We start from the raw sequence: 27,650 nt of genomic DNA, 5'->3' as shown, positions 1-27,650 counted from the left end.
CACGTAGCGTGTTAAAGTATGAATAACAAGGTCTGATTATTTTTTTTCCAAAAGCTGTTTTGTTATTATCTTGGTGGAGTCTGGAATCTGGGTGTGGAATTTATTTTGTTTGCATTGTCATGACTGCCATGATGCTGTCTTTGCAGTTCTATATTAAAATTGCATTACTGCTGTTGCAGTTTTCAGAATAATCTGAAAACCTTCATCTTATATATATGGTTGGTTTTGGGGAAAAATAATTTTAATACTTGATCTTGTAAAAGTTAGTTTTGTTATCTCTTGAAAAATTGAGTTTCAACAGTCCTGCAAACTATGTACTTGGCTTTGAGGCTGATCTCTTCTAATAAATTTTTAAAAATTTGCATTGGTGTATCTGTTGTAAGGTGACAACTATTTGATTGGTTTTATTCATTGACTTTATTTAGAAAGTGTGTGGTTTGCTGTGAAGCATGACTTGTAAATTTAGTTTACTGATGGCAAACATGATTGAAGACATTCAGGTAGAAAGTCACCTTAAAACAGCTGTTGTGTGTAGGCTGACCAAAGTTATTTGAAAAGTGCTAATGGTGATGTTTTTTAATATGATAGGCTAAGGGACCATTTGTATGTATATGTGCATTTGTTCACCAACTATATCATGCTGGCCAAAATATGATCTGTAGTATGAATTAGGTTAATATGGTTGTTAGCTTTTTTTAGAGAATGTGGACGATGTACATTTCTGAAAATTAGTTAAATTTACCTAGCCATTGATAGGAGGTATGTTGGTCTGGTTTTGATTGTTGGTGAATAATAGGTGCTTCTTTGTAGAGTTGTGCACAGGTGTGCAGTAAAGCAAGATATTGGTGTTTAAATGTATTGTTTCTTGGTATCTTCCTTTTGTATGTCTTATGTAGTTGGTGAGGTTACATACGTGGAGCTCTTTAAGGATGCGGAAGGAAAATCAAGGGTAAGTGCTGTGGGCAATAATCTGCTTGAGGTTTAAAAGTTCCTCAGCAGTTTACTTTTTGTATAATACTTGTACCAGTTTTTGGAAACTTAAGTTTCATTTTGTTTTACTTTATTATGCCAGATTTGAGGCTTTATACTAGCAAGTCTGACACTTATCCAAACCAAACTAGCTGCCTGGAAGGGATGGGTTTTGTAAATGCTCATAAAGGGCATTCACTTTTCTAATGCACTAAGGTAATGCTTCTTTTTATCCAATAAGACGTTAATATAGGATTTCTGTCGTATTTTGATGTCTTCAAGGATATTTTAAAAGTACTGAGTTGATAATATTCCTTAAGAGTTTTTTGAGAGGCCTATAGCTTAAAGGTGTTAATCAGAATGTATATTTGAAACTTTTACTGAAAAGCTTAGTTTGGTAGCCTGCAGGACTACATAAGAGGCAGTGCTCTGACCAATTGGTATGAATGACATTTATGGATAAATTGACATAAAAGAAATTGATTGATAGAAAATTTTGATTTTTAGCAACAAGAATGCAATATACTGAAGAATACAGTGAAAGCTCTTTATAATGTTTAATTATATTAAAAAAACTAGTTAGGTGCATGAGAAATAAAAGCTTTGTCATCACATTCAAATGGTATTTTGAACAGTAATCATAAGGAAGTATTTTTAAAAATGATTCTACAAATTAATTTCTTTAGCATAGATAATTTTTATATACTTAACAACTGGGTGCTGTTAAAATTACATACAGCCAGTTTTAATCTAACAGAGAACGTTCAAAATAAAATTAATATTTATTTGCTATTTTGATTTTAATAGAGTTGAAAAATATATTATACACAATACATTTTTGGAAAATAGTTGTTACTATGTAAGGGTAGGTATATTGGAGCCTTCAGTTATTTCTTTGAATTGCTATTGTTTGAATTTGTGCAGTGACATTAGTTTTAACTTAAAAGTCATCTAAAAGTAAAAATGTGCTCCAAGCTTGTTACATTCTACTACATAGAACTATGTTCTACTATCTTAGATAGATTTAAGGATTTATAGAAAATTTGTGATCACTTGCCTGTTATGTCCTGGAGGTATAGAAGATGAAAAGTCATTGTACTATATTATTGTACTATATTGTTACTTTTAATGATTTAAATGTTAGAATCTACCATTACCTTCATCTACTGATTTAAAACTTCTTTTTTCTTTTGCATATTTTGACAAATCCACCTGGATATAGGGTTGTGGGTAAGAATTTTTTTCTTTAAGTATCTTAAGTCAAATTAAACTTCTGACTGGAAAAAAATTAGTACATAAACATTTCCTATAAATTTTTCCCCCATTAAGTGTGGTTGAATTCAAAGATGAAGAATTTGTAAAGAAAGCACTAGAAACTATGAACAAATATGATCTTAGTGGAAGACCCCTGAATATTAAAGAGGTAAGATTTCTTATATTTGGAATTTAAACATTTGACTATAAGGACATGCTTTCTTTGGACTTTTCATTTTTGGTAATGTATTTGTCTGAACTACAACTTTTTTTATGCATAGATGCTTATAAAGCTTTGTATATTGGTGATAGTTTTACTTGTACATGGTTTTCTATTTGCTCTTATACAGTTATCCTATATATTTTAATTTATTTCAAGTTATTATAAACAGAGGTATAAAATTTAAAAAAATTTCAGGACCCCAAAATTTAAAGATGACAACTTTAGGTGCTGACTTTATTTGGTATAGACATTTTAATTTTTAAATTGTGTTGTAGTTGATAATTAAAAATTGCTTAATAATGTGCAAATATCTTAGGGATTTGAATAAAATTGATGTTCACTTTTAATAAAATTAACTTGGAAACTTCCATTTAAAAACTTAAGGAAAGTTATAACTTTGTTAGTGAAATTTATAACTAGAACTCAGAAACCCCTAAAGTAGAAATGTTCTCTTTATATGGAATTGTTGCATGTAAATAGGTTGACAAAAAAATAACCAGAAGATACATAAAAATATTATTTATAGTTAGGTGTAATTGACCCTAGAATGATTAGCTTGTAAAGCACTCATTTTCATGGGCAGCTTTGTTGTATCCTAATAGTTTGATTACAGACCAGTTATTACACATATCCTTGCTAAAGTCTGTGCTGAGAGAGAGAGATGGTTTTACTTTGGGACCTCGAAGATTCTTTACTAACACCGATGCTAATTGTTGATTGTACAGCAATACTGTCAGTAAGCCTTGGCATTTAACAAGAGATTTGAGTCCCAGCTCCATCAGTTTCTAGCTATGTGACTAGGTATGTTACTTAGCTTTGCTAAACCTCAGTAATTGTAATACTACTACTGATAATACAGGCATACTTCAGAGATACTGCGGGTTTGGTTCCAGACCACCAAAATAAAAGGGAGTACCACAATAAAGCAAGTTGTATGAATTTTTTGGTTTTTCAGTGCACATAAAAGTTATGTTTACATATACTATAGTCTTTTAAATGTGTAATAGCAGTATGTCTAAAAACACAATGTACATATACCTCCATTAAAAAATACTTTGTTGCTGAAAATGCTAAAGATCATCTTAGTCTTCAGCAAGTCTTAATCTTTTTGCTGGTGGAAGGTCTTGCCTCGATGTCGATGGCTGCTGACTGATCAGGGTGGTCTTGGCTGCTGAAAGCTGGAGTGGCTATGGCAATTTCTTAAAATAAGACCGCAATGAAGTTTGTTGCACTGATTGACTCTTCCTTACAGGAAATATTTCTCTATAGCATACAGTGCTGCTTGATAGCATTTTATCCACAGTAGAACTTCTTTCAGAATTGGAGTCACTCCTCTCCAACCCTGCTGCTGCTTTATCAACAAAGTTATGTAATATTCTAAATCTTTTGTTGTCATTTTAGCAATGTTCATAGTATTTTCACCAAGAGTAGATTACATCTCCAGCAACTTTCTTTGCTCATCCATAAGAAACAACTCCTCATCTGTTTAAGTTTTATTATGAGATTGCAGCAATTTAGTCATATCTTGAGGCTCTACTTCTAATTCTACTTCTCTTGCTATTTCCACCACATCTGCATTTACATCCTCCACTGAAGTCTTGAACCTCTCAAAGTCATTTATGAGGATTAGAATCAACTTCTTCTAAACTCCTGTTAGTGTTGATACTTTGACCTCCTCCCATGAGTGATGAATGTTCTTAAATGACATCTAGAATGGTGAATCCTTTTCAGAAGGTTTTCAATTGACTTTGCCCAGGTCCATCAAAGGAATCACTGTCTATGGCACATATAGCCTTATGAAATATATTTCTTAAGACCTCAAAGTCAAAATTACTCCTTGATTCATGGCAGCAGAATGGATGTTGTGTTAATGGGCATGAAAACAACATTCGTCTCCTTGTATATCTCCATCAGAGCTTGGGTGAGATGACTAGGTACATTGGCAGTGAGCAGAAATATTTTGAAAGGAAGTTTTTTTTTCTGAGCAGTAGGTCTCAACAGTGAACTTAAAATATTCAGTGAACTATGCTGTAAACAAATGTGCTGTCATCCGGGTTTTGTTCCATTTATAGGGTATAGGCAGAGTAGATTTAGTGTAATTCTTGGGCCTTAGGATTTTCAGAATGTTAAATGAGCATTGACTTCAACTTAAAGTCACCGTCTGCGTTAACCTCTGATAAAGAGTCAGCCTGCCCTTTGAAGCTTTGAATTCAGGCATTGACTTCTCCTCTCTAGCTATGAAAGTCCTAGATGGCATCTTCTTCCAATAGAAGACTGTTTCATCTACACTGAAAACTTGTCATTTAGTGTTGCCACCTTCATCAGTGATCTTTAGCTAGATCTTCTGGATCACTTGCTGCAGCTTCTACATCAGCACTTGGTGCTTCACCTTGCACTTTTATGTTATGGAAACAGCTTCTCTCCTTAAACCTCATGAACCAACCTCTGCTAGCTTCAAATTTTTCTTCTTCAGCTCCCCATCCCCCGCCCCAGCCTTTGTAGAATTGAAGGGGGTTAGGGCCTTGCTCTGAATTAGGCTTTGTTTGGTTAAGGGAATGTTGTAGTTGATTTAATCTATCTAGACCACTAAAACTTTCTCCATATCAGCAATATGGTTGTTTTGCTTTGTTATGCATGTGTTCACTGGAGTACTACTTTTAATTTTCTTCAAGAACTTTTCCTTTCATTTACAACTCAATTTACTGTTTGGCATAGAAGGCCTAGCTTTCACCTATCTTGGCTTTCAACATGCCTTCCTTACTAAGCTTTAATCATTTCTAGCATTTGATTTAAAGTGAGAGACATGAGACTCTTCCTTTCACTGGAACACTTTGTGGTCATTGTAATGTTATTAATTGGCCTAATTTCAATATTATATCTCAAGGAATAGGGAGGCCTGAGGAGAGGGAGAGAGACAAGGGGAATGGCCAGTCAGTGAAGCAGTCAGAACACATATAACAATTATCAATTAAGTTCATTGCCTTATGTAGATATGATTGGTGGTACCCCAAAACAATTAAAACATCAAGATCACTGATCTCAAATCACCATAATAAATGAATAATAATGAAAAAGTTTGAGATTTTGCACCAATTACCAAAATTTGACACAGACACAAAATGAGCATGTGCTGTTGGAAAAATGGCTCTGATAGACTTGGTCAACACAGAGTTGACACAAACCTTCAGTTTGTAAAAAACGCAGTATCTGTGAAGCACAATAAAATGAGATATGTCTGTATTTACCTAATAGGGTTTTTACGAGGATTAAATGAGATACATGGTAAAGAATTCAGTCTCTGGCATCAGAGAACCTGTATGACTCAGGGCAAATCACTTAACCTCTCTGTTTCCTATAACTAAAATGGGAATAATAATAGAACCTACCTAATAGTGTTATAAGGACTCAAAGAGTTAATACATGTAAAGCATTTAATTATTAGCTATTTATTATACTTATATAAAGCACTTAGCACAGTGCTTAAAATATTATAACTACCTAAAAATGTTAGCAGTAATAGTAATGATTGTTGTTAATCCTGTCCAAGAGTGCTTGGTCTCTTGTTCCTGAGCGTGAAGTGATGATAGCTTGACATTAAAGGCCTTGCTACAACATATATACATGTATCCTAAATCCCTTTATTAGAGTTAGCTTCCATATTCTTCTAATCCTATTTGAGCCCCTGGGGGTTATGATTATTTCTGAAAATTTTTTGACAGGGACATGGAGAATGGGTAGGAAAAGTTTAGACTGTTGTGGCTTGTGTCAGCCATTTATTTGTGGTTTTTATGTATAAGCCAGGACCAATTCTTCAGAAATTTGTTGGTATCTTGAATAATTTCTCTTATAATCCTCAGAATGATTATTTTGAGGATTATAATTCACTATTTTATATTTCTTATTTCTTGTCAAAGGACAAGTATTATAGATTCTCGGTGTCTTTTTTTTTAATTGGAATAAACGTTTATTGGATGTTAAAGGCCAAGGCCATGTTATTTCATTCTTTTAATTTTAGCACATTGTAGATCTTCAGTAATATTTCAGAGGCCCTAGAGTAGAGTTATATGACCCAAGCTGTTACAGGATGCTTCCATTTTTAACTTTTTAAAGAGATAAAATGGCCAAATTTGGCCTGCCTAAATGATCAGGGATTTTTCCAGTTAACTGTTTTGGATTAACATTACTACAGGCAGTTCCTTTCCTGGGATTTACAGTTGGGTGGCTGGGGTGACTGCTTAGAACTAATATTGAGATGGAAGTCCAAGGAAAGTATATTTCCAATGTTCCTTAACAGATCCAAGAATTACAATTTTTCATTTAATTAAATGAGAATTAGTAGTAGTTGTAAATGTATTATGGGCCCTCTAAAAGCAATAGCAGTCAGTGACTGTCAGGCTGACAGCAAGGGAACGGAGGAATAAGAGCCATGTTATCCAGTAGGTGATTTGTTTTATGTAAATTTTATTTTATATATTACATATGTATATGTGTGCATGTATTATGTGTATATATATTTGTCATATATATAAAAGACAAATCAAAAAATAATAATACGCTTTACTAATGTAATAAGCAGAGCCTGTATATCTTAGTAGTTCAAGAAATATCTTCCCCATAGTGTTATCCTCCTTCCCCGTAGGTAACTACTATCCTAACTTTTGTATTTGTACAAGTTTTTGAATCCTCAGACCTGAAGAATTTATTATTTATTAATTTAAACATTTTATAGCATTTATTTCTTTACTTTTGTAATCCTTTTTATTCCTTCATTGTTAAGAAATACATGGGAAGCCCGAGTAACTTTATTCTTGCATTCACCTTTTTACTCTCCTAGAGAACAGCCCACCTAGAGAATTTGTTGATTATCCAACTTACTTTTCCTTAGTACTGTATTCACAGACTGAGGCCAGAAGAGTAGAGTTGATGGTTACCTTTTTAGCATAATCTTTGGTATTGCAAATGTTAGTCTATCAATGGTGTTTATATGATTTTTTTTTTTTTGCATTCCACTTAGTGGAATGAGTGAGAAGTACATTTAAAATTGCTTTTTTTTGGTTTTGTTTAAACATAGGGTATTTCTCTCATAAAATTAATGAAAGTAACAAAAAACAATGTTTAATATCATTCTCCATTTGGACACTTAGCCTTCCTTTATCTCTCCTTTGTCCCCATCTCAGATCATAATCATTACTGAGGAAGGTAAGAGGTTAGAAGGTAGATAATTGGTAAAATTTAAGGTCCCCCTCTACCACCATATTCCTGGGTTTTATAACTGTGTGTTCCATTATTGAAAAACTTTGAATTAGTCTGAGTTTGGCATTCCACTGGGCATTCAGTGGTAAGAATTCACTATTTCTACATTTTGGAAAGAAAAGAGTCACAGTGAATACTTTGCTCTCATATATGTGTATGTGCCATATACTTGCACACTAGTGTGAGGGCAAAATTAAACTAATTTCAAGTTCTTAAGTGACTTTAGTGGTTGGAAAGAGGTATTTAACTGACATCTCTGGAGACTGAAATCTTTTGTCTATCCACAGGTTTTTATGGGACTCAATTCTCTGCATGAGAAAAAAAGCTCACTCTTCAAGAGGGTCAATAATTTGAGCCAAATGGGATAGTTACTGTAGAATTTGAAGTTGTTATTTTAATTATATAGATTTACTGATGTATTTAGTGGCATTTAACATTCAATGTGTGTTATAGGATCCTGACGGAGAAAATGCTCGTAGGGCATTGCAACGAACAGGAGGATCATTTCCAGGAGGACATGTCCCTGATATGGGATCGGGGTTGATGAATTTACCACCTTCCATTCTCAATAATCCAAACATTCCTCCTGAGGTTATCAGTAATTTGCAGGCTGGTAGACTTGGTTCCACAATTTTTGTTGCTAATGTAAGTTTAAGCTTTAGTTTAAAATTTTGTCATTCAGATACTTAGTTCTGATCATTAGATAATTTAATTAGATGAATGACTTACAGGTTTACAGAACATTTTGCTTATTTTTACTCAAATTCAATTTAAGTCTATATACATATAAGACTAGAGTTTAAGTATAACTGTTTGGATTTTTAAACAGAGAACTGTAGAATTTATATACATTTAAGCAGTTCTTGAAATTATTTACTTTAATAATAGGTATTTTGGTGCATATTGGTAAATGGATTTCTTGTAGCCTTGATTATTGTGAATGTGCATATCATAGTTGGTTTGTCATTTGTTCTAAGCTTTTGGAAGCCAGTGAAATTAATACTTTTTAAAATATGAATTTCTCTTGGTAAAAATAAATATGCAAGTTTCAAATGTACAAAACAGGTTTGAGCACTTGAGAGATGATTTTCGAAATTAAAAATTATAAAGATAAGGAACAACATAGAGGTAGCTTAATTGATTTTAGACAACTGAAGATGTTTATTTGAAAATTATTGATACACTATTGAATAAGAATTGTCGTTTTTTATAGTTTTGAGGGTTTAGAAAAGATTACTTTATTTATAAATGGGGAGAGGGATTTATTAGGTTTGTAACTTTATACAATTTTATGTTAAGCTTGACTTCAAAGTTGGTTGGAAGAAGCTAAAGGAAGTGTTCAGCATAGCTGGAACTGTAAAGCGGGCAGATATTAAAGAAGACAAAGATGGCAAGAGCAGAGGAATGGGCACTGTCACTTTTGAGCAAGCAATTGAAGCAGTTCAAGCAATTTGTATCCTGATTTACATTTTAGCATTATTTATGAAGTTGATTGAAGCTTGATACCATTTTGTGGGGGTAATAGAATTTAAGGTTACCTGGCTTAGAAATATGTTTTTAGTCTCCAGCACATAAAACCTTTACTATGTCCAAGTACTAAAGTCACTCTTAAAACTTGAATTAGCAGTTTTTATAAGGCTGGTATGAAGTTTTTTCTACTCTCTCTTCCTACCACAACTAATCATATGTATACATGCTTTTGACAGTTATGTAATCCACTGTACATTAATGCACTTGCTTTAAATGAAGCCCTGTTAATTTTTTTCCAATGGTTGAATTGAAAGAATATATCTTATTTATGCATTAAAAGTATAAAGCAAAGAATTAAAGATTTTTTTGAGTATATAGGAGTGGCTAATACCAATAACTATTAAAGATATTAATTAAAATATTAGAGATGGTTGGACTTTAAGATTATTAAAAATTAGTTTGTGTTCAAGTATAATTTTATAGTTATCTTAAACTGCCTTTCCTTGACTGAACCAACAGCTATGTTCAATGGACAGTTTTTATTTGATAGACCTATGCATGTGAAAATGGTGAGTTGCTATATATAACCTCAACCCTCCAACCTCTTCAAATCTTTTATCTGGTCTCTTCTACATTATAGTTCTTTTTGGTAATATACTAACCATATAATAAACTTTTTTGCAATTAGGATGACAAGTCTGTTCCTCATGAAGAGTACCGTTCACATGACAGTAAAACACCACAACTACCACGTAAGTAAAAGCTATTAGTAGAAACAACACAGACCTTTTTTTTCAGTTTTATTATGTGCTAAACAAAACTGTTTTTGTACCTACATCCTAAATTGCTCACAGTTTGGGATGAGTTTGGAATTGTGGAAATAATTTCATGCTATTGATTAGGAAGACTGAGAAGATACAACATATATGTGCCATTTTTTTTCTTTTTGGTAATTTTTCCTGAATATATAAGGGATACATCCTAAAATATTTGGTAGATTCATACACATAAAAGAAAAAAATTCCCCTATAATTTCATCACCTACAAGTAACCCCCTTTATAACATTTTTGTATATTTTCTTCTAGGCTTTCCTTCTATGTATATTTTTTTATGTAGTTGGGAACTATCATATAAATAACTGTAAATTTTTTTTAAAAAATTAGAGTATAGACATTTTTCCATGTTCAAAATTCTTTCCGGATTATTTTTTGTTGGTGATATAATAGTCTGTTATACAGATGCTCCATAAAGCAGGGGTCCCCAACCTATGATGAGTTGTTTTAATTATTTCATTGTATACTACAATGTAATAATAATAGAAATAAAGTACACAATACATGTAATGCGCTTGAATCATCCTGAAACCACCCCCTCACCCCCCACACCCCGGGTCCATGGAAAAATTGTCATAAAAATGGTCCCTGGTGCCAAAAAGGTTGGGGACTGCTGCCCTAAAGTATTTCACTGTTTTAGGTATTTTAACTTTTATTTCCTTTGATAACCAACAGAGTAATGCATGCTTTTTTGCATATAAATCTTTGTTATGTTTTTGGTTATTTCCTTACGATAGATACTCTCAAGTATATGTGCGGTTTTCAGTGTATGTCCATTGATTAGTTTTATCAAATTGTTTTCCAAAGGATTAAAAAACAACGATGCAATGTACTTAGTATCTGTGTCTTAATGCCTCATTTGAAAAATGGGGATAATAATAGTACCTACTTCATAGGGTTGGCTTGAGTATTACATGAGTCAATATGTGTAAAGCATTTAGAACCTTTCTGGCATAATGTAAGCACTCAAGAAATATTAGCTATTGTCTTACTATTTCACTGCACTTTCTCTGGTTATTATTAAAGTTTTTTGTCATAAAATATTTTAAATATACAGACAAATAAAGCTATTCTATAGCTGTCATATGTCATATTTGTCGTATATATTTTTTCTTTAAATAAAATTTTACATATAAAATGCAGATTCCCCCCTCCTCTACCAACCTTTCAACATATGCTTCACCCAGAAGAAACAACTTATGAATATATTATTTATCATTTAGGTTTTTATAATTTGACTACACATTTGTAAATCATAAACATACGAATTGTTTTGCTGTATTTAAAATTTGATATGGGTGACATAATATTGTATATTATTATTATATAACTTTTTTTGTTTAAAATTGTTTTTGAGATTCATTTATGTTGATAGATGTAGCTCTAGTTTCTTCATTTTAACTGCTGATACCACATTTTATACATTTTTCTGTTTTTTTAGGTTATTCTAATTTTTAGTTATTAGAAACAATACTGAGTTGGTGAATATTTGTTCTTTCTTATTAGAATTATCTGTTCTCTTAATATTTGCTAGAAATAATGTGTAAATCTGTCTTGGCCTTCATACATTGTTTTGGGTAAGATTTTTAACTACTGATTGATCATATTTCCCTCTGTTGCTATTTGAGTCAATTTTAGTAATTTCTCTTTTTCTAAGGATTTGTCTATTTTTGCCATTTTCAAATTTATTGGCATAAAATTCTCTCTTAAATTTCTGCTGCATCTATAGTTCTGTCTTTTAAAATCCGAAGGTTTGCAATTTTTCTTTGTCAATTTTGCTAGAGATTGTCAGTTTTGTTAGTGTTTTCAAAGAACTGAATATTGTTTTCTGTATCTTCAATTTCTGCTCTTAGCTTTACAATTTTTTTCTTTCTATTTCGTTGAGTTTAGTCTCTTATTTTTGTCCTAACTCCTTAAGTTGAATCCTTCAGTAATTTGCAGCCTCTCTTTTCTAATATAAGCAGTTATAGCTGTGAAGTTAGCCAGTGTACACAGGTTTTGCTATGGAGTATTTTTATTATGGTTCAGTTTTTAAAGTATTTAAAAATTATGATGATGATTTATTGAGGTATGTATTATTTGAAAATATAATTTTTGAATTTCCAAATGCATGAGGTTTTTTTTCTTATTAATTTCTAACTTCATTGTGGTCAGTGAACATGGTCTATATGATTGTGGTTCTTTGGAATTAATTTGGACTTGTATATGGATGGCCTACCCTGTGGCACATTTTTATAAGTATTCCAGGTGTGCTTGGTGAGTGCATTGTTCTGTATGTGTCCATTAAATCAAGTTTGTAAATTATTTAAATTGTCTTAGATCCTTACCAATAATTTTGTTCGCTTGTGCTATCAATTATTGAGAAATGTGTCTGGTAAAATCTCCCATTAGAATGGTGGATTTGGGCTAGGTGTGGTGCCTCACACCTGTAATCCCAGCACTTTGGGAGGCTGAGGTGGGAGGATTGCTTTAGGCCAGGAGTTCAAGATCAGCCTAAGCAACATAGGAAACTCTGTCTCTACAAAAAAATAGAAAAATTAGCCAGGCATGGTGGGCGCATGCTTGTAGTCCCAGCTACTTGGGAGGCTGAGGCAGGAGGATCGCTTGAGCCCAGGAGTTTGAGGTTGCTGTGAGTTTGAGGTTGCTCTCTTTAGTTTTTACTGTTTTACACGTGCCCCTTATAAATAGTGTTATAACTGGGATTAGATTTTTAAAAATTCGATTTGACAGACTTTTCCATGAAAGCAAAGAGTTTATTACATTTATTGGTTCATTTGGTTAATTTGTTATTTTATTTTTTGTTCTATTTTTCTATGTTTTACAAGTATTTTTCTCCTATCTTTCTTTTTTAGTGGTTATTATGGATATTGCAATATGTCTGCATAAAGCCTGAAGTTAATATAATTATGCTCTTAATAGTAGAGGGACCTTCAAATGCTTTAATTCTAATCATTTTCCTGTGGAATTATATGCTATTATTGCTCAACGTTTTAGTTCTATATTGCTTTTTTTTCCTATACCACAAATTAGACATTATTATTATTTACCATTTTCTTGTGTCATCATTCCTCTGCTTTTACAGATGCTGGCACTAATTTTTTTTTCTCTGGAGTATTTATTTTAAAAACTCTTTTAATGAGGATCTGTTGCTAGTAACTTCTCTCAATTTTGGTTTGTCTGTAAATGTCTTCAAAAATGGTGTCACTTGTTGTATAGTTTAAGATTGGTAGTTATTTTCTGTCAGCACTTTGAAAATATTTCAGTCTTCTGGTTTCCATTGTTGCTGTTAAGTCATTCATACTGAATTGTCGTTTCTTTATAGGTAGTCTGTGTTCTTTTTTTTTTTAATTTTTTTTTGTTTCTGCATATTATGGGGGTACAAATGTTTAGGTTACATTGCCCTCCCCTCCCCCCTGCCCCCCAGTCAGAGATTCAAGTGTGTCCGTCTCCCAGATGGTGTGCATCACATTCATTATATATGTATATACCCATCCCCTCCTCCCCCGTTCCGTCTGCCCGACGCCTGATAAATGTTATTCCTTTATGTGCGCTTGATCAGTTAAAACCAATTTGCTAGTGAGTACATGTGGTGCTTATTTTTCCATTCTTGGGATACTTCACTTAGTAGAATGGGTTCCAGCTCTATCCAGGAAAATACAAGAGGTGCTATATCACCATTGTTTCTTATAGCTGAATAGTACTCCATGGTATACATATACCACATTTTATTAATCCACTCATGTATTGATGGACACTTGGGTTGTTTCCACATCTTTGCAACTGTGAATTGTGCTGCTGTAAACATTTGAGTGCAGGTGTCTTTTTTATAGAGTATCATTTGTTCTTTTGGGTAGATGCCCAGTAATGGGATTGCTGGATCAAATGGTAGATCTACTTGTATCTCTTTAAGGTATCTCCATATTGCTTTCCACAGAAGTTGCACTAGTTTGCAGTCCCACCAGCAGTGTATGAATGTTCCTGTCTCTCCGCATCCACGCCAACTTTTATTGTTTTGGGACTTTTTTTTTGAGACAGAGTGTTGCTGTGTTGCCCGGGCTAGAGTGCCGTGGCGTCATCCTAGCTCACAGCAACCTCACACTCCTGGGCTCAAGCAATCCTTCTGCCTCAGCCTCCCGAGTAGCTGGGACTACAGGCATGTGCCACCATGCCCGGCTAATTTTTTCTATGTATTTTTAGTTGTCCAATTAATTTCCTTCTATTTTTAGTAGAGACGGGGTCTTGCTCTTGCTCAGGCTGGTTTCCAACTCCTGAGCTCAAACAATCTGCCCGCCTCGGCCTCCCAGAGAGCTAGGATTACAGGCGTGAGCCACTGTGCCCAGCCTTGTTTTGGGACTTTTTGATAAAGGCCTTTCTCACTGGAGATAAATGATATCTCATTGTGGTTTTGATTTGCATTTCCCTGTTGATTAGAGATGTTGAGCATTTTTCATGTTTCTTGGCCATTAGTCTGTCTTCTTTTGAAAAGTTTCTCTTCACGTCCTTTGCCCACTGTTTGATAGGATCGTTTGATTTTTTTCTTACTGATTTTCCCGAGTTCTAAATAGATTCTCATTATCAGCCCTTTATCGAATGCGTAGCATTCAAACATTTTCTCCCATTCTGTAGGTTGTTTGCTCTCGTGACAGTTTCTTTGTGCAGAAGCTTTTTAATTTGATCAGGTCCCATTTATTTATTTTTGTTGTTGCTGTGATTGCTTTTGGGGTCTTCTTCATAAATTCTTTGCCTAGGCCAATGTCTATTAGAGTTTTTCCAACATTTTCTTCTAGAATTCCAATCGTTTCATATCTTAGGTTTAAGTCTGTTACCCACTGTGAGTTCACTTTTGTGAGAGGTGAAAGGTGTGGATCCTGTTTCAGTCTTCTACATGTGGCTATCCAGTTTTCCCAGCACCATTTATTGAATAAGGATTCTTTTCCCCAGTGTATGTTTTTGTCTGCTTTGTCAAAGATGAGATGGCTGTATGAGGATGGTTTTTAGTAATCTGTGTTCTTCATGTAGCTGATTTGAAGATCTTTGTCTTTCGTGTGCAATTTTCCTGTAGTGTGGGTGTAGTTTACTATTTATTGGGCTTCCACAATCTGAGAATTCAGTTTTAAAAATAAATGTCAAAAATTTGTCAGCTGTGTCTTTGAATATTGCTCTTTTCCCCTTTATAGGACAGTCCTCCTCTTCCCCAGGTTTACCTAATCAGTCAGGGTGTTATCTTTCAAGATCCTAGCTTTATGCAGGGGCTTCCAATTTCCTTTCTCACTATTAATATTCTTCTGTTTGTTTAGATTAGAAACCTATACTGTTATGTTCACACTTTTATGTTGCATCTATTCTTTTTGAGTTTTACATTTTTATATACTCTTCTCTATTGATACATAGTATGTACTCACGTATTTTGACAGAATCAGTTTGTTTTAGTTAAGTTATTCATTATAACCCCCCTGCCAAATAATTTTTTCCCTCTCTCCCCACCTCCCTCCTTTCCTTTGATCAAATTATAACTTGGCAAGTAGGAAGCTCATTCCCTATGCTTCTTATATTTTTACTTTTTGGTAAAAATAAGATTTCCCAGATCCATTTTGATTTTTCTTGTTTCAAGACACGGGATTGACCTGCCTTTAAGGAGTCCTGGTTCTCTTAATGAAAAATGATAGAGATGAAAATTTGGGTGTTTGGTGTACACATAAGCATTGGTGATGGTCAGATGGTCAGATATGCTATTGCTTTCAAGTGGGCCATTTTTAAGGCAGTGAGTAGGAAAAAGATATTTCCTTCTTGTTGCTCTTTTACAGTTTAATACAAAATGATCTGTGCTCTAATTTTATAAAATTAAATGTAGTATGTGGTTTTCTAAGCCCCTAAGACTTATTAATTTATAACTTTGACTAGCAAGAACATTAAAACCATACTCAGATTTAGTGAACTAAAACAGTCCCCATCTATATGTTAATTAGTTTTACTGTTTATAAGGTCATCAAATTATACTTTTTAAAGTCTTTCCAACTAATTTAATTATTTCAATTTAATTAAATACATATTAATAAATATAAATGTAATTTAATTATTTTAAGAGAAGTAGTAAAAAGAATGCTGGATTTAGAGAAAGAAGACTTAACTACTAGTCTTAGGTTAATCACATAGCTAAATGGCATTGTATAGAGAAGTAACTCAAGGTCTCAAAAATTTCCTCATCCATGTGGGTAGTAGATGTGTAAACACTTAAGGTGCCACATGTAAAATACGTATGTCAATGAGAAAACTAGGTAATGTAACATTTGTTTTATTCATTGTTGTGTTTCATTGTTGACTTTTTAGTTTGATTTGAATCATCTTAAAAGTAATTCTAAGATTTTAGGTGGTTCTACCAATTTGGGCAGGATACTCATTTTCAGATGTATATTCCATTTATAAAGTGATATGATATTATTCAAAATCCTCTTGGTATTTCGGTAGTCCTTTCAGTATACCTTAAGTGGGGTATAAAATGGACCTGTTTCGCAAAACACTTCTCCTTAATAAATGGTATTATAGTCAGGCTTCAGTGGGCTGCTTTCTAAATGAAAGCAAGAACCAGTGCTCTTACTGGCAAATTTGCAAAATTTTAGAGATACTATTATACACGTATAGTTTTTCTGAAATTTTAGTGCCAGTTAATCATACATGGATCTTGCTAATATTATTCTTTTTTCTTTCTTTTTTTTTTTTTTTGCCTTTTTAAAAAATTTTGATAGATTTGGGGATACAAGTGGTTTTTGGTAACATGGATGAATTGTATAGTGGTGATGTCTGGGTTTTTAGTATACACATCACCGAACAGTGTACCTTGTGCCCAATGGGTATTTTTTCTTCCCTTACTCCCCTCCTGTCTTCCCCCTCTCTGCGTCTCCAGTGTCCATTATACCACTCTGTATGCCCCTGTGTACCCATAGCTTAGCTCCCACTTATAAATGAGAACATGTGGCATTTGGTTTTCCATTCCTGTGTGACTTCACTTAGGATAATGGCCTCCAGTTCCATCCATTGTTGCAGAGGACATTATTTAATTTCTTTTTTGTATTTTAGGCGGTCTTGGAGGCATTGGAATGGGACTTGGTCCAGGTGGACAGCCTATTAGTGCCAGCCAGTTGAATATAGGTGGTGTGATGGGAAATTTAGGTCCAAGTGGTGAGTATTCTAACTTTCTTATTTCTTTTTAAATGATACATTTGCTAGGTAATAAAGCTTACATTTGCTAGTCTGTAATAATGTTTAAAGGACTCTATTTTATAGTGATACATTTAGGGTATCACTTCAGTCTGAAAAAGAAATGAAACCTTTGAAGTAGCTAACATGAAAGAGAGTAGGCAAAGGTCAGGAGGGTGTCTCTGGGGCCAGCCATATTGTAGCTAGCCTTTTAGCCACATGGATTTTGAAATGTCCTTAAGGAAGAAGGAGAATGTATGATGGACATATAGTGTTTGTGAAATGGCTGAAATGCTACCATATCATAGGCAACTTAAATTTGTGTATCTAGTTGGGAAGGTAGCTTTTCAGGTAGCTATTTGGCTGTTTACCTGGACTAACTCCTAGTTCATTTTTGGAGACTGGTTTTCAGACTTTCTAGTGTCAGAACCCTTTTATATTCTCAAAATCTGTTGAGGACCAAAAAGTTTTGTTCATATGCTTATATTTAGCAATATTTACTGTATTATAAATGAAAACTTAGAAATGTAAAAAATTACATATTTATTTAAAAATAACAATAATAAACCCATTATCTGTTAACATAAATATAATTTTTAAGAAAATGAACTGTATTTTCCAATGTAGAACAATTAGTGAGAAGAGTGGCATTGTTTTACCTTTTCACATATTTCTTTAATGTTTGGCTTAATACAAGACAACCACGCTGTTGTATCTGTTTCTGCATTCAGTTTGTTGTGATACTGTATATCATATAGTCTCTGGAAAATGACACCTTAAACTCATCGAAGAATGAGAGTAAAGCAGTCAATGTCATAGTAGTATTTGATGACTGAAATAGTTTTGACCTATTGAACCCTCAAGGGTCCCCAGACCATACTTTGAGAATTATTATTTTAATTGATGGACTGATCAATGTCAGAATCCTACTTTTGTTGAGATGCTATAGTCACACTTTAAATTATGAGAGTAATTATGATAATCATTCTGATCCAAGCAAATTTTCTCCCCCCACTCTCCTAAACACATACTATTTATATCTTTAAATTTTTTACAACTCCCTTAACTGCCATGTTAAGTGGAGTCCTTACATTCTGGCCTAATCTCTAAATCTGCTATAGCGATTTTTCTGTGTCTGTTCTGAAACAAAATTACCTAGTCCTGGATATTCTCTAACTGAATGTTGTAAGTGTGACTAGTGAATTTTGCTTTCTTGTCTAATAAATGTTCAAAGAAGCCTTTTTGAAGACTCATGATTAGAAAACTGCTATGGCATAGTACTTGAAACCATCCTTCCTGTACCCTGCTGCTTCTCTAGTGTTTCATTGTGGCTAGATCAATGGTAGCTATTTTGTTATAATGCATTATGTCATTCTTTAGTCATAAAAATAAAATTTACTCAAAGTACATACTGTGTATTTTATTTGAGGTATGGGAATGGATGGTCCAGGTTTTGGAGGAATGAATAGAATTGGAGGAGGTATGTATAAGCATTTGTTTTTTGTATGTACCTATCACCATTTTTAATAAACTGGGAACTCTTGAGAATTCAAAGAAAAAAAAATCTTGGTTTATTGCTGGCTCATGTTCTAAAGCCTGCTAGCAGAAAATGAGCTCACCACATACTTAAGGCTAGGTGATGTGTTAAGAAGTAGCTACACAGGTAGGGTCGCTGAAGAGCTTATTGAGACATAACATTTACAAAATGTACCTTTCAGTTATATAACTGATAGTCAAATCTCAAAATTAATCTTTATTCCATAGGAATTGGGTTTGGTGGTCTGGAAGCAATGAATAGCATGGGAGGATTTGGAGGAGTTGGCCGAATGGGAGGTAGGTAAATGTGTGGAGTGGGATGTGTGTGCTATGTTTAGTTTTCCCTATTATTAAAATTTCCCCCCCATCACTTAGGAATGGGTGCTATAGATGTCTTCAGATAGCATATGGGCACTAAGGGGATAACAGCAGGGTTAGCGGGATTGGGCATGGTATGTGTGGCGTGTAAGGTAAGTTGGGTAAATTGCAGACTTTTGTATTTGTGATGTATGCTGTCTTTTCAGTTTAGTTTAGATATATGTTCCTGAGTGTTTTACCATGTATTGATATACTTGAAAAAGGGTTAATTTATTGCACAATCTTTTCAGAGCTATACCGTGGTGCGATGACTAGTAGCATGGAGCGAGATTTTGGACGTGGTGATATTGGAATAAATCGAGGCTTTGGAGATTCCTTTGGTAGACTTGGTAGGGTTGGCTGTATACTTCTCCTTTTCTTTTCACAGGTTATACTTTTTAAAATTTATTCTTTTTTTTTGTGAAAAATTAGAAGTTTATAATGTTTCGTGCAACTTATTACCTGAAGAAAACATTTTAGGGATTTTAATGTACTTGCTCTCTTTTTTCATATCTTACACATTTGAGCCCTATTTCCAGAAGACTTTATACTTTTCAGTTATTGTACATCTTCTGAGAGCATAGTACCTTGGGAATTTTAAAGTATGATTATTTAAATTAATTAGTATATTATCTTTCCATCCTTGTTTAGGCAGTGCAATGATTGGAGGGTTTGCAGGAAGAATAGGAGCTTCTAACATGGGTCCAGTAGGATCTGGAATAAGTAGGTTTAAATTTTACTAGAATTTATTCAGTAATATTTGAGTGCTTGCAAAAACTTTGCAAGAATAGTTATTGTAGTATAGTAATACTTTGTTCATATATGTTAATATGTCTTGTCATAATCTGAGAAACTTTGATAGTTATTGAGCTAAGCCTTTTTGATCATTGAAATTTCTAAATTAACTGTTTGAATTTTATTTGTTTAATATCTCTAAACTAACACCACAGTATGTGTTAACAAGCCAATCCAAGAATCTTCTTTCCAACTAAGGAATCTGGGGATTTCTCTGATTGTGTGGCAGGAGCAACTTTTGCTTTAGCACCAACTTTGTTTCCTTGCTTACCTTCTGTAACAGCTGTTAGTGACTAGCTCATTTCATCTGTGAGCATCTCGCATCTTTTGTTAAATGCAGATATAACACTTTTAGAGACCTTCTCACGTTGACAGCTAAGGTTGAAAGAGGTACTTATTTCCTTTCCTCTTAAACCTTTTCTGTGATAGAATCAAGGGTAGTTTTAACACTGGGGAATGCTGTTTCCCATCTGTTTCCACTACCACATTTTAGGCCTTACATTAAGCCTTAATACATGGCTTAGGTTTTTTTTTCTTTTCCTTTTTTTTTTTAACCTGTATTGCTTACTGGGCCATATATCTGTGAGCTCCCCATACTTTATTGACTTTGTTAATTAATTAATTTATTTTTTGAGATAAGGCGTTGCTCTGTTGCCTGGGCTAGAGTGCAGTGGCGTCATCAATAGCTCACTGCAACCTCAAATTCCTGGGCTCAAGCGATGCTCCTGCCTCAGCCTCCTGAGTGGCTGGGACTACAGGCACATACTATCAGACCTGCTAATTTTTCTATTTTTTGTAGAGACAGGGTCTTGTCCTTGCTCAGGCTGGTCTTGAACTCCTGGCCTCAAGCAATCCTCCTTCCTTGGCCTCCCATATTGACTTTAATTGATAAAATTCACAAATAGGAATACAGCCTACTCTAAGAGTGAATTCTAAAATCCTATCAGCTGAAGACATCTACTTCCACTGTATCCTGCCCCTCATTGTATTTTTTCTTTATCACCTTTTAGCCTTGGCCATTTTCCTGTTAATCCTAACTTTCCTACCCTCTTCCTTTATCTCAGTGTTTATACTTCTGTTTCCCTAATTGTGTATTTGTTATTCCCAGAAAGCCAATTTGAGGGTGATGTTAATTTTTAGAATTTCCATGTATGGGGATATTAGGTATAAGAAACAATATTAAGTTTTGAGAATGGGTAAGATTATAATAATTAAAGGGGACTGGAAAGAGTTAGTGCTTAAAAATGAAGTAAGTATGAGCTAGAAGTTAAATTCTCAGCTCTGGCTAAATGGGAGTGGTACCATTTTTTGTTGTTCCCTTCACAAGTTCTATATAATATTGAGATTAAAAGTTGTGTTTTGCTATGATTTTCTTGTATATTGAAAATTGGTTAGCAATGTAAAGAAAAACTGTGTGGGAAACAGAGGTGAAGATACTGAGGTAAAAGGTAAGCTAGGAAAGGAATATTTACATGTGGAGAGTGTGATGAGGCTAGCATGTGTGCTGGAGTTGTAATAATTTGAATTTACCTCTATATATCTTTGTTCTAGCAATTATTATGCTTGATATTATTGGCAAATAAAAAATAAGTATTAAAAACCGCTGTAATATTAACAGATAAAGGGATTGATACAGGATTGGTGTAATTTATATTATGTGTTTTATGATCAGAATGTAATTTTATAGAGGTGTATCTGGAAAATGTATTTATATATTGGCTGGAACTACAATTTCTCAACTGGCCAAACGTATACCAAAGTGAATTCTCTTTCTTGGAAAATTGTGTGTATGAAAATGATTTTGTGTTTATAAATATTTAATTATGTAAATGAATTAATTTTTTTCTCCCCTTTTTTCTCAAAAATGACTCTTTCTTTCCCTTCTTCCTTCTCTTTCTTCTTTTCCTCATGTTTTCGAAACCCAAACACAAAACTCCCAAATCCTTCCCTTCCCTTCTTGAAAATCCAGGTGGTGGAATGGGTGGCATGAACAGTGTGACTGGAGGAATGGGGATAGGACTGGACCGGATGAGTTCCAGCTTTGATAGAATGGGACCAGGTATAGGAGCTATATTGGAAAGGAGCATCGATATGGATCGAGGATTTTTATCGGGTCCAATGGGAAGCGGAATGAGAGACAGAATAGGCTCCAAAGGCAACCAGATATTTGTCAGAAATGTAAGCAAATAAATGTAAAGGATAAATAAAATTCTTTTTTTCCTTGTATATATGTTACTAATACCTTTTTTCATTCTAGCTGCCTTTTGACTTGACTTGGCAGAAACTAAAAGAGAAATTCAGTCAGTGTGGTAAGTATGCCAATGACTGTAGATATGTTGATGTAATTATAGAGGAACATTGGTTTTAAACTTTTAGACACTGTGTTTAGCCCTTACCTGTCCAGATGTTTATTCCTGTATAGTCTGGATAGTGTGCCAGGTCTAATTCCACTTTAAATGAATTATTTTGCTATCTTCTAACTTAGAGCAGTGCAAATTACTAGTAAATACTAGGGTTTAGGGTATAGCTTGTCATTGTCTCCTGTCAACAAGGGCTTATTTTATTAGCTCATTTTTAAAAGGTTAACATATCATCGTTTGCATTAAAAAGTTTTTTCTTATGAGAAATATTAATAAGTGGTATATTTACTTGTTTATAGTGTAGTACAGTGGATTGTCAGCATGACCAGCTGAGATGCTGACATTCAGTTGATATGTAGTTAATAGGCAATGCATACACTGCATCCCCTGCCTAAAATAGGAAACTTAGCTGGTAGCGTAGAACCCACTACCAGGAATGCCTTAGACATAGATATATTTTGGTTGCCCTTTTAATTCTTTTTTAAACTGTTCTTAACTATAATGATACTACCTATACCACCTTAATGTGTTTCTTAGGTCTGTAGAAGATTAAGTGATTTATTGCTTTTAAAAGAGACCCTTTATATACCATACTTATTTTTGTTACAAAATATCTTAATCTATAAAGTTCTTGCTTTTGTTTTCTTTCATCAGTATGAGAGAATTGGTGTGAGTGTCACTAAGTAACAGATTTTTTGATAGTATTTATCTGCTGTTACCTGAAACAGCAGAGACTATAATCCCAGAAACTATAATCACAATAGTAAGCTACATAGGTAGCAAATAATGATGAAGGGCTAAAAGTGGTACATTCAGCCTATTAGAGTTAACAGAAATCTAAGAGTATTTGGAATATATTGTTAATTTTTAAGGTCATGAAGGGGATAGGATAGGTTTTTAGTGTTCTCTCACAAAAATAGCCTTTGTGGCCACTATCAGAGATAATATTATCTACTGGGTTCTCATAGTTCTTTATACGTAACTTTGTTGTGGCTTTTATTATATTGTAATTATTAGTTCACATTTTCTTCCATTCTAGATGGAGGCTTGTGAGGGCGAGAACTGCCATCTTTTTATCCCAGCACCTTTCATTGCCTCTGTACATATACTACGAGTTTTTATTATATTGTAATTATTTGTTCATGTTTTCTTCCATCCCAGATGGAGGCTCTTGAGGGCAAGAACTGTCATCTCTTTATCATAGCAACTTTCATTATCTCTGTCCATATAGTAAGAGTTTATGAAATATTTATAAGTTAAGTGTTTTGGATAGATCTTTATTTATTGAGTTACTCATTCATTAAATCTACAAATATTATATTTTTTTGCAGTTTGCAGGCATTAGAATTATGAAAGTGAACAAATTCAGATACCTCTGCCCTCAAGAACAAACAGCATAAATTTGTCTAGGATGTTCTTTTGGCTCCCTTTGTTGATCATCCTTTTATTTCACACTAATCTAAAATTCAAGGAAGAAAAAATATATTTTTCAATTAAAAAGATTGTTGAAAACAAATCAACTCGTAAATATTTGTCACTAAGAGAAAGCAAAGTAGTAAAGTTGTTTCGAGGTATTGGTTGTCTTTGTAGGAGTAAGAAGATCTGGCAGAATGTATAAGCAACATCTGGCCATGAATCCCAGACTACAGAGGAAAAAACATTAGGGCCTTAGTGAAATACATCAAATGGAGAGCAGTGGCGGCAAGTATAGATAATTTCTCTTGATGTAGTTTCAGTGAAAAAAGCATCTCCAAATCAGATATATCACATTATGTTAAAAAGTAGAAATGAAACTTAACAAGATAAAGAGCAAAGAAAGGGGGGGGCAAAGAAATGACAATGAAAATTTGAGCAATATTGAGTTGACTGTTCATTATCCTATACAGGCTGGTTACCTTTTGAGGTCAGGTGTGAGTAAGGCTTGTAGCAAATTTGGTCTTTTGGAGGGCTTCTTCTGGTTGGAGTGGCATTGTTTTGACAGAAGGATATCACCAATTGAAAGACATTTTCTGAAAGGAAAAAGCATCCAAATCTACATTTGAAAAATTTCTGCAATATTTTAGACATATAAAATAATGGTTAAATTATTCTTTACTTTGTTATTTTAGCTATATTCTTTTATATCCCTTTTTGATCAATCTATAGTTACACCTTAAGATTAATGATATTTGTTTTTATTCTTGATTTATTGTAAAAACTTCTGACTTTTAGATTTTATATTACAGTAATACCATACTTATAAAATGCCCTAATATATCTCCTTTATTTTTAACCTGAATTGCATTGGTGGGAAAGAAAGTAAGTTACAATTATATAGAATTTAGTGTCCAGCTATTGACAGCTATGGAAATTATCTGGTTAATATGAACTAAACCATCCATTTTTTCTGGCACGTCACTTTCTTTATTTATGAATCTTAGAGTTTTTCTTAGTATGGGATGTTTCTTTTTAACCTACTGTGAGTCAGTAATGGCCTCTTTGGCAGTAAGGGTAGTTTTGTTCATTTGTTTTTTCCCCAAGCCCAAAGTGAGTAAGTATATTCTCTTGCTTGCTCCTTAGTAAGAGTCTAGTGGTGCTCCATGCATCTCTCCTAAACAATATCTGCCAGTAAATGGCCCCACTGGCAAGCATTCCTGCTCATAAAATGTCTCTAGTGATTAGCTGTCCTTGATGCAGCAATTACAAAGACTGAGAAAATGTTATATTATGGGTTATATTACCCTCAATAGGACATTTTCTCAGCCTTTATAAATTCAGGAAAAAGTGTTTTTAGATCTTCCCAAATAAGATGAGCAATAAGTGAATATAACTGCTATTTTCCAATTCCTTCTAATTTCAATAAGCCCCCAAAGATAATGTTTTTGACCGCAGGCTAATAAGACACATGTCTTTCCTGTAGTAAAAGAGATCTCTCTTTTCATCCTGCCCTGTGTAATTCCTCAGTGACATGCATTTTTAAGAAGGCTGAGTAAAAATAAATTAACTGACCTATCGAAAGTTGGACCCCACATTAGTTTGGCTTGTGCTAATGGGGTCAAATAGTCATAATCTTTCAAACTTGCTCTCATGTTATCTATATATGTTAGCTGAATTCTGGCCTTCTGGCTCAGTATGATGCAGGACTATAACATTTTAGAATTTCATTGCAAGGAAAGCTTGTTCCCAGCTATTCTTGCTGTAAGACATATAAACAAATATATTAATAACTTTGTTCTACAGATTTCCATTATGTAGTATTTCTACATCAGTATACTTGTTAACTGCAAGGCAAATGGAGACTTGTGGTAGATTTTATTTACTAAAGCACTTGCTGCTTCAAGCATGATGAGTGGACTTTAACTCCAGAATAACTTAACAGTAAAAATAATTTGGTAACAGTAAAGATAATATATGAAGAACATTCATTAATAGTCACTTTCTTTTGTTTGTAAAGAAACACCAAGGCCCGGCGCGGTGGCTCACGCCTGTAATCCTAGCACTCTGGGAGGCCGAGGAGGGCGGATTGTTTGAGCTCAGGAGTTCGAAACCAGCCTGAGCAAGAGCGAGACCCCGTCTCTACTAAAAATAGAAAGAAATTAATTGGACAACTAAAAATATATAGAAAAAATTATCCGGGCACGGTGGTGCATGCCTGTAGTCCCAGCTACTTGGAAGGCTGAGGCAGGAGGATCGCTTGAGCCCAGGAGTCTGAGGTTGCTGTGAGCTAGGCTGACGCCACAGCATACTAGCCCGGGCAACAAAGTGAGACTCTGTCTCAAAAAAAAAAAAAAAAAAGAAACACCAAAACTTTGTGTTTTGTCCCTTATATCTTAATTATGCTTCTTATGGTAGAATATCTGATTTTCCTTTTTTCTACTGTGGTTATGTTACAGCTTCATTTAGGCACTAGATTTTATTGAAGCAGTTACTCATTTATAAATGCTTTAACTTGGGCTATCTGTAGATATGCTCTTTTATCAGCATTTTCCAAAGTGTACCCCACAGATGTTAATAGGCTGAGTTAAATAAAGTGAGAAGGTTTTTCTTACTGCAGGATAAGTCATTTCTATTACTAGTATATGTAACAGCAATATGTTTGATTATTCTGTGATACTGGTTTCTCATGACATGCTGTTTTATCCTTTACTGTTGCTAAAATAGCAGTGCTATTTTTGTTTTCATGGAATCATACAAGATCAGTAGATACTTAAGTCAGTTGTTGAGGAAGTCCTCAATATGTAAAAGGGCAGGCCTGATTTTAATCAATTATTTGAAACTATTTTTTTCCTGAATTATTTATCTTTAGAAAATATATCAGTTGGTATTTTTATAGGATTAGGAAGAAACTTAGAAAATTTACAACTCTTTCTGGTTCCATCCTTCTGGGATTTTTCATGACAGTCAAACCATGAAACAAGTATCTATGGACTACTCTCAGTAGAGCCTGAACGTCCAAACTGTAAGAAGGTTCAAGTATCTTAGCTGAGGGGCTTTGTCAGCTAGAAAATTCTTGAGATCATTGTGAGGTCAGGAATGTGGAGGTCTGAGTGCTGATTCCTAAACTAAGGGAGATGATTTAAGAAGAAAACAAAAAAGAAAGACAAACTTGTTTTGAAAGATTGAGAGATATATGCAAAAGATAGTGACATATTTTCCTTTAAAGTTTTGAAGATTTCTTGCTTGGGTGAACCTTACTATTGATAATAAACCTGGGATGGGATACTTACATTAAGAAAAACCCTGAGTTTTCAGGTAAAATTAGGATAAGGAAGAACCTTTAAAGGCCCCTGTCCTTGAAAATTATACAGTCCTTTTCAAAATCACTATTAAGTGCTGCCATTTACCAAGATAGGCTTCTTTAATTCAACTTGCTTTTTTTCAGGTACAAGCATTCAAGATGTTAAGAGGACTCTGAAAATTGTGCTGCATTTATCTTTAAAGCTTTTTAAAAAAAATATATTTTCCAGTTTTATTTTATGATGTTTATTAGAAAGTATGATTGCTATGATTTTTTTTTCCCATTTTATCCCAACTGTAGGTTACATATTACGTGGGTCTATTTTAACCATTATAATGTAATTTCTCTGGAGATTAACCTGTTTTATAACTTTCAGAACATATTTAAAGCCTGCCTGGCCTGGGTAACAAGATCATGCTTTTGGCTCAGTATGACATTCATTATCTTAGACCATTTAATTCATGTTACTAGGTGAGCAATCGACTACCTTTTGGTTTTAAAAAGAAACCCACCAATGTGGGTGGATGAAAAAACAAAAGTAGAGAAGTATCCCAGGGTATTGTAGATAAGAGATCATTCAGATCAAGATTTCAATGGGGAAAAAAATCATACTCATGCATTGAGATTAAAAATTGATCCCGTCTCCTGGAAAGGGATTATGCAATTTTTTGATGGGCCCTCTGTTTTT

General features: G+C 33.8%; 1 protein-coding gene across 2 annotated transcripts in view; it reads left to right on the top strand.

Moving 5' to 3' along the window:
- MYEF2 (myelin expression factor 2) overlaps window positions 1–27,650 on the top strand; it is a 39,473-nt gene that overhangs the window by 9,375 nt on the left and 2,448 nt on the right. The window contains exons 3-16 of one of the 2 annotated variants that reach the window (XM_012649167.1): window positions 897–949; window positions 2,192–2,199; window positions 2,299–2,392; window positions 8,153–8,344; window positions 8,999–9,152; window positions 9,689–9,738; window positions 9,858–9,921; window positions 17,078–17,179; window positions 18,627–18,677; window positions 18,962–19,030; window positions 19,342–19,440; window positions 19,742–19,813; window positions 21,855–22,063; window positions 22,143–22,194. In XM_012649167.1, the coding sequence (XP_012504621.1) occupies window positions 897–949; window positions 2,192–2,199; window positions 2,299–2,392; window positions 8,153–8,344; window positions 8,999–9,152; window positions 9,689–9,738; window positions 9,858–9,921; window positions 17,078–17,179; window positions 18,627–18,677; window positions 18,962–19,030; window positions 19,342–19,440; window positions 19,742–19,813; window positions 21,855–22,063; window positions 22,143–22,194 (1,269 nt within the window). The remainder of the gene's footprint in view (window positions 1–896; window positions 950–2,191; window positions 2,200–2,298; window positions 2,393–8,152; window positions 8,345–8,998; window positions 9,153–9,688; window positions 9,739–9,857; window positions 9,922–17,077; window positions 17,180–18,626; window positions 18,678–18,961; window positions 19,031–19,341; window positions 19,441–19,741; window positions 19,814–21,854; window positions 22,064–22,142; window positions 22,195–27,650) is intronic. The other variant, XM_012649166.1, reaches the window with a different exon arrangement.

This window comes from Propithecus coquereli, unplaced genomic scaffold (genome assembly GCF_000956105.1).
Source record: "Propithecus coquereli isolate 6110/MARCELLA unplaced genomic scaffold, Pcoq_1.0 Scaffold3, whole genome shotgun sequence".
Lineage (NCBI taxonomy): Eukaryota > Metazoa > Chordata > Mammalia > Primates > Indriidae > Propithecus > Propithecus coquereli.
Note: the sequence above shows the minus strand (reverse complement) of the source record. Positions and strands in the feature narration are given on the sequence as shown.